Genomic DNA, 7,680 nt, shown 5'->3' with positions numbered 1-7,680 from the left:
AGATGAACTGCAACATAACCAAACAGGTGCCTGCAGGGAAGGAAGGAGATATACTGTTTGTAGCATCCAGGGCTTTACAGAGTGGGCACACTGGGTCAAGGTGTTTCCAGTTGGCACTAATGATCCCCTGCCAACAGGTAGCGGAAAAACAAGGCCAGAATGGCAGGAAAGGGCAGGGGTCATCTCAACTAATAAAATGTATAATTACATGCAAAAATTGCATGATTAAGTTGATGAACGCTTCGGCTTGTGCCAAAAAGTCTCAAAAAAGTGTTTTGCTCATTGTTACTTTACTTGTATGTGCAGAAAGATGTCTGTGCAGAGTTTGATACTAGAAGACTGTTTTCACATACTGATTTACTTTATTTATTTTACCAGTAAATGTAAGCTTTTTTTGGGAAACAAATGTCACACTAATTATTTTTCCAAGCAGATCATTTTCTTAAAACATATCTGTAGGGGATATCTAAAGATGACAATGATTTTAATTTCTATTTATTCAATATAAACTGGTCATGTAATATAGAACTTAACCTTATAAACTGTCTTGGGTATTAATGTCTATTTTTTTCATAAACAGTTAATGACACTGTTACCATTTATCACAAAATAAAGAAATGAAAGAAAAAAAGCCTTATTTCATAGTCACTATATAGGCTGCTGCACATCCCTGACTGTAGCATAAGGCGTTCTTGAGTGAAACTGTTAGATGTTTTTTTACTGAGTGACATGCAAGAAAAGGGAGGGAGCCTGGGAGTATGCCCAACCGGTCTACATGTGTTTTGTGGATTTGGAGAAGGCGTATGACCGGGTCCCCCGGGAGATACTGTGGGAGGTGCTGCGGGAGTATGGGGTGAGGGGGTCTCTATTCAGGGCCATCCAATCTCTGTACGACCAAAGTGAGAGCTGTGTCCGGGTTCTCGGCAGTAAGTCGGACTCGTTTCAGGTGAGGGTTGGCCTCTGCCAGGGCTGCGCTTTGTCACCTACGTCCTTACCCCTAGTGAAGGAGTTCAATTACCTTGGGGTTTTGTTCGCGAGTGAGGGGACAATGGAGCGGGAGATTGGTCGGAGAATCGGCGCAGCGGGTGCGGTATTACATTCAATCTATCGCACCGTTGTGACAAAAAGAGAGCTGAGCCAGAAGGCAAAGCTCACGATCTACCGGTCAGTTTTCGTTCCTTCCCTCACCTATGGTCATGAAGGCTGGGTCATGACCGAAAGAACGAGATCCAGGGTACAAGCGGCTGAAATGGGTTTCCTCAGGAGGGTGGCTGGCGTCTCCCTTAGAGATAGGGTGAGAAGCTCAGTCATCCGTGAGGAGCTCGGAGTAGAGCCGCTGCTCCTTTGCGTCAAAAGGAGCCAGTTGAGGTGGTTCGTCATCTGGTAAAGATGCCTCCTGGGCGCCTCCATAGGGAGGTGTTCCAGGCAGGTCCAGCTGGGAGGGGGCCTCAGGGAAGACCCAGGACTAGGTGGAGGGATTATATCTCCAACCTGGCCTGGGAACGCCTCGGGATCCCCCAGTCGGAGCTGGTTAATGTTGCTCGGGAAAGGGAAGTTTGGGGTCCCCTGCTGGAGCTGTTCCCCCCGCGACCCGACACCGGATAAGCGGACGAAGATGGATGGATGGATGCAAGAAAAAATATTTTCTGCTTGAACAAGGCAGCAGCAAACATGACACCTTGTTGTGAAATGTAATGATATGTGTGATCAATCCTATTGTGAATAGGATTGTATTTGTCTGCGAGATGCAGAGTTTTGCAAAATCAAGCAAGTACACAAATGTCAATGCAATCAAATGCCAGAATTGAGCTTCACATCAAAAATATTGTGTAATGCTGTGGTAGTACCCTCTTTTGGCAAACAGAAACAGAGTCATGACAGGCATCATTCATTACCCAAAGTTTTGTCAAATTCGGAGAAGATATTGCACATGACAGGCGGGCAGACAGACAGACGGACAGGCTGGGGCCAATCCATTGTGCTTCTCAGATTTCATTCTGGAGGACAAAAAAAAAACCTTGACTTGTGAAGCTGAAAGTAATTCTCATTTTGTGTATGTGGCCCTATTGTGTTGGGCATTCACAGTGAGAACAGAGTGCGACTGCAGGGGATAAAGAGAAGCTCCAGAGGTGAGCACTTTATTGCCTAGAAACCAGAACAGTATGACTATTCTTGTCCATCCTACTTTCAAGCTTTCATGTTGATTCTTTGCTCTCAGTTTTCTTGCAGCCACTTTAGAATTTTTTTGTCCTGTCAATTACTCTTTTGATATTCTATTCAAAGCATATGCAAAATAAAATGAGCTATAAATTAAATTCCAGTAACAGGTTGTGTTTAGCTTCTCTGCTCCCTACTTCCTCATCTGGCATGTCTGCTCTTTCAGTCCAGAGTCTAAAGTTCAGCCAGAGACAACAGGAAGGGAGCATCACATCGTTCACTCGCAACATTTCACAACACACCAGTTCTACAAAGCAAAATACAGGCTTCCTTTGCACAGTAAGAATACTCACCCACTCAGTGTAGAAATTGTGCTGGGTGTGACTAAATGATGAATGGTGTTACAATAATTTGATGAGATTGGGTCAGATGATGCAAGGAAGAAGTGTGCAACGATAATGCTCTTGATGATGTCTTACAACTTATTATGCCGCTCAACAAATGATGCCCCCAGACACCCACACCACCTTTGAACTGCTCCCACCCCAGGGTCACACATTAGCAACCTTTTTTGAGTGGGCGTAGCCTTGGGAGAGGTGTCTCTGGTGTTTATTGAGCCCTACTAGGTGCACCAGGATGACACTGGGAGCTCTGACTCGAGCAACGACCCCCTTCAGATACCTCTTTCCCATGCCTGATCCCTCCCCCATGTCCCTCAGACCATCTCCCATCATCCACTCTCATTCTTCTTCCTCTTCACACTCTCCTCAAAAGATCTCTGTAGCTTCCTCCTCTTTTTTTCCATCCACACTCCTCCCTCCTCCACCTCCCTCGAAGCGCCTGTTTGTGCTCCACTCTGCCTGCCTTCCTTCAACACATGCCAGGACTCCTGGGGCACCAGTTACACAGCGAGGATTTCATTTGAAAGAACTCCTCAGGACGTCATTATAAGGATCATCACCGGGCCTTACGGCTGATGTTACATTAATGTTCCATCACACACAGAGCCTTCATAGCGCCTATTAACTAGCCAGCCCTCTCATCACGCAAATCAGAATTTTTCTCTGAGATTGGTAATGTCATATTAATCTGTAATTGCCATGTATCAATGCACTCAAGACCGTGAGATGAGTAACCATATGTCTGTCTTTTGAAGTGTCCGTGGTTTTATGCAATTATTGATACTATATATTGATACTGTACTGATTGCTTAAAAACTAAAACAGCATGTTGCATTGGCTTTAATTGCCGCAACATGCACATACGTGATATTTTCATGCAGCTTCAGTTGCAACTAAAATAAATCCAGTGTGCATTTAGCTGTGTGTGCAGTTCAATGTTGTGCAATTCCAGTTCTGTTTTTACCCAAAGAGCTGTTCTTATGGTGTGATTGGTTGTTGGTGGCTGTGCTTATGGGTGTTGTAGTAGGTGTCATTTTTGGAGGTTCACTGATGATAGAAATAGTTTAACACAGTCTTATTTCACCCCTATCAAATCATCATCAGATCATCCCTCCTCTCCATTATTCTGTCCATCCATTCATTCAACCAGCTCCTCTTCCCATTGGACACCTAGAGCCCCTCCTATTCAGGCAGCCACAAAATACACTTCTTAATTCACCCGCGTACAACCATCCCTCTATCCTGCCTATCCAACCTTATTAATCTCGTCCTCCATCCCTTTCGTGCCATCCTCTCGTCTCCACCCAGCCATTTTATCCTCCATTCATTGCAAACACAAGACTTACAGTATCTCAAGTGAAACAGAATGAATATTAAGTGGGCAGCAGTTGGACCAGGCTCACTGTACTACTGAAAATAGTATTTTTTTTCTCTCTGTCTCTCTATCATCTCTGGCTCTCTCAATCATGCTTCTCCAGCTCCACAATAAAGCGAAATGTAGAGTAGGTATGGGCCTCTATCAGCCATGCAGATGAGTCCTGCTTCCTTTACCTTAATTAGAGCTCCCAGGGGACTGGCTGTGGGCGCTGAGCAGCATCAGCCTTTCATACCACAGAGATACCTTTCATCAAGCCGGAGAACACCAGGAGGAAAATGACATGGGTACAGTGGCTCAGTACACAGAAGAGATTCATTATTGGGAATGTTCCAGCATGTTATTTAAGGCTGGTCATTTAAACAGCAGGCAGAAATATGGCGTTTTACTGTCGGATCAGAAACTAAAATTCAACTGAGAGGAAAGAAATAATAGATATTGTTCATACAAACTTGAACAGGCAAATATCTGGTGAGAATTTAAAGCAAAACAGCCCACAATCCACTGCTTCCAAGTTTTGAAAACGTGGATTTATTTTCTGCTTTTCATAGACTTATATGGAAGTTCATTGAATAGCTTCTGGTTTTAGACTGTGGTTTAACAAAGAAGCAAATTAAATATACCAACTTAGATTGATAGACAACTTGGATGCAATGTTAGTACTATATTGTTACATTTTATAAAGCAAACGGTAAATCAATTAATCAATAATTCTCTTAATCAATCGTTAAAAGTAAAACCTCAGAAAACAGTGAAAATGCCCTTTTTTTAAGATCCCAATGTAACGTCAACAACATATTATATATGTTTAACCTACCAATTGTCTTAAATACAAACATGTGCGGTTTACTATAATATGCTATGACTCACACTCTTGAAAACTGACTTAAACGATTTGATTCTTAAAAATAGTTCCCAACTAATTTTCTGATCTAATTCTTTAATTCGGATTAATCAACCAGTTGTTAATTTCAGCGCTAAAAAAATTACGTTATTAGATTTGTTATTAAATTAAAATATTTAAAACAATGTCATTATATTTACAGCTATCAAAACATTCTTAAATTCTCAACAAAAAAATAAAAACGATCACACGACAAAACTTATATAATTCAAACAGTTATAATAATAAACTGTTTCTCCTTTTCCCTACACCTTCCTCTCCGTCCCCTTTAAACGGGGAGGTGCTCCGGTGCTCACCCCCATCCCGGGGCTCTCCGCTGCGCTCCGGGAGGGGTAGAGAGTGAGTTCGGGCTGACTGAGAGCGGGCGCGTCGGAAACCTCCCCGGAGGGGCCCCGTGTAATTCGATGCATGCTGTTAAAGCTTAGAGTATATTGTCTTCCCTTTGCTTATGAAGCCTCCACCCACCGGCCCACCCTACATTTAGCGGATCATGTGACTCGGGGTAAGTCATTTGCAAGTACAACAGTTCTCTGTGCGCTCCCATTCATTTCCTGAGAACTGCCTGAGCCGAGCAGCTGAGAGGCAGAAGGGGAGGGAGCTGCTCACTCACATACACTCACTCTCACTCACACACACGCATTGTCACAAACACACATACACAAGCACATATACACGCAGAGTGAGAGGAGAGGAGAGAAGAGGAGAGGGAGAGGAGGAGAGGAGACAGAGAGGATTGTAGAAAGGAAAACAGTCTCCACGGCTCTGCAGCTTCTGACAAGGTCTGTGCAATTTTTTGTCCTGTTCCTCTGCTGGCTGCTGCTGTGTGCTTCATTTGTCACGTTGCTGGGCATTGTACTTGTGATCAGTGTGTCTCGTTCAGCTGTCAGTTCCCTGTCAAAGCAGATGACAGCTCAGATCACCTATGGTATTGTGTTTGGTGTTTGTCAGTGGGGGGAAACAAGAGACCATGCATGGTGCTGCTGACTGGACCTGAAACACTTATTGCCAATGTAAATTCATAAGCTGTCACGACAAGAAAAAAAAAAGTGATTATACACTGAATGACCATGGGCATGGGCAGCATCCTGACTTTACAATGCCGGCACCAGTTGTGAAATCTCATATGTCTCACTTATTTACTTCTAAAGAAAGTTCAAAACATGTCAGCTGAGCAGTGTAGCAGTGTTGTAGAATACTGACTGAGTGTCTTGGTGGTGGCTATGACAGTGTGAAGTGAGACAGCCCCAAACGCACTCTTAGCACTTATCGCTGGAAAAGTTTGCTGCTTGTCAGAGTTTTGTGCATGCCTTAAGATAGTTGTGTGTGTGTGTGTGTGTGTGTGTGTGTGTGTGTGTGTGTGTGTGTGTGTGTGTGTGTGTGTGTGTGAGCGAGAGAGAGACAGGCTTGTTTGCCTACCGTTGCCCACTGTAGCAGGTTAGAGACAGAGAAACGAGGCTGTTAGCAACGGGTTAAACATTAGGAGGCTCGGGTAGCGGAGGAAGGACACTGGGGGTGTGTGTGTGTGTGTGTGTGTGTGTGTGTGTGTGTGTGTGTGTGTGTGTGTGGGAGTGTTGCAGGGGTGGTGTCTTGGATGTCATCGGCAGCGCTCTCACTTCCAGGGTAATAGTCATTGGTATTGATGGGTGGCTGTCAGAGAAGCAGAGAGCCACCAGGTTGGGTAGAGTGGCCGGGGGCTGGCCCTTGGCTGTTATTTTCAATTACAGGGGACCAGGGCAGAGCTGACAGCAAAGGCATTTGTACATCCAGCAAGGGGGAGGAGGAGGAGGGTGTGCGTGTGTGTGTGTGTGTGTGTGTGTGGGGTCGGCGAAAGGAGGGGAGCAAGAGAGAGGAGGAGGAGGGAGGGAGGGAGAAAGGTGGGAGGGGGAATGAGACTCTGGCCTCTGCTTCTGGGTTTGATGTGGAAACTGAGCAGTGACCTCTGTGACTTTACCCCCGCGTTGTGGAGAGAGGCCCTGCCTTACCTTTAACTGTGTAACAGTGGTTTGTGTGCGTTTAAGTGGGGGTCTCATCAAAAAAATGGGAGAAAAAAAAAGAAGGGGGGGTTGGGTCATGTGTGTGTGGATGAGACCCCCTGCAGTTCACGGATGTTCAGCGAGTGAGATTAGTAAGCATTTAAACTCTCACTTAAATCCATTTACAAAGGGGCCTTCTCCCTGTGCATGAATAAGCTGGCTAATATTACCAAACAAATGTAGAGAAGACACTGTGCATGAACAGCGAAGAATCATATTGGAGCTCTGAAACAGGTAAGAGAGGCTGCAGGGTATTTCTACGATATTTATGACGATATAATAAAATGCTGAAGAATACTTTAATGTTAATCATTGCAACAATGAACCACATGTCTGCGGTGGAGAACCAACTAGAAAACTAGATAGTGTAGCTGCCATTAGTGGCGTTTAGTACATGTATGAATAAATCTTTCACACTGAATCTTCAAACTGAACTGATTTTAATGAATCATCATTGTCACTTAAGGAATCAATGGCTTCAGCAGTGGAGCTTCTCTCAAACCGAAAGCATTAAGTTTAGTCGTGATACGCAGTACGTAAGCATATTGAAAGACTACGAAAGCCACAGAAACAGTCTTTATGTGATAACTTGCAGCCAGGTGGTTGCTGAGCAATTACCCTAAAAAATAGTGCTTGTGTTTTTGTACTGAACTGAACATAAGGTTCAAGGTTGGGCTTGAACAAGCAACAGACTGTACGTTCCACTGAGCTGAAGTAGTCTAAATCAGCGCTGAATGTTGCACTGCTATAAATGGTGATGCATTTACTTACTGATGTACTGTATATACTAAAATTCAGTTGAACAATTAT

General features: G+C 44.2%; 1 protein-coding gene across 2 annotated transcripts in view; it reads left to right on the top strand.

The window, feature by feature from the left end:
• The first annotated feature begins 5,197 nt into the window (after positions 1–5,197).
• Positions 5,198–7,680, top strand: part of klf12b (Kruppel like factor 12b) — a 41,279-nt gene continuing 38,796 nt past the window's right edge. Inside the window, exon 1 of one of the 2 annotated variants that reach the window (XM_028591152.1) lies at positions 5,198–5,339. In XM_028591152.1, coding sequence (XP_028446953.1) covers positions 5,246–5,339 — 94 coding nt within the window. In that variant the 5' untranslated portion in view covers positions 5,198–5,245. Of the gene's footprint in view, positions 5,340–5,363; positions 5,617–7,680 lie in introns of those variants that run through there. The other variant, XM_028591153.1, reaches the window with a different exon arrangement.

This window comes from Perca flavescens, chromosome 11 (assembly GCF_004354835.1).
Source record: "Perca flavescens isolate YP-PL-M2 chromosome 11, PFLA_1.0, whole genome shotgun sequence".
Taxonomy (NCBI): domain Eukaryota; kingdom Metazoa; phylum Chordata; class Actinopteri; order Perciformes; family Percidae; genus Perca; species Perca flavescens.
This window is presented reverse-complemented; position numbering and strand designations above follow the sequence as displayed.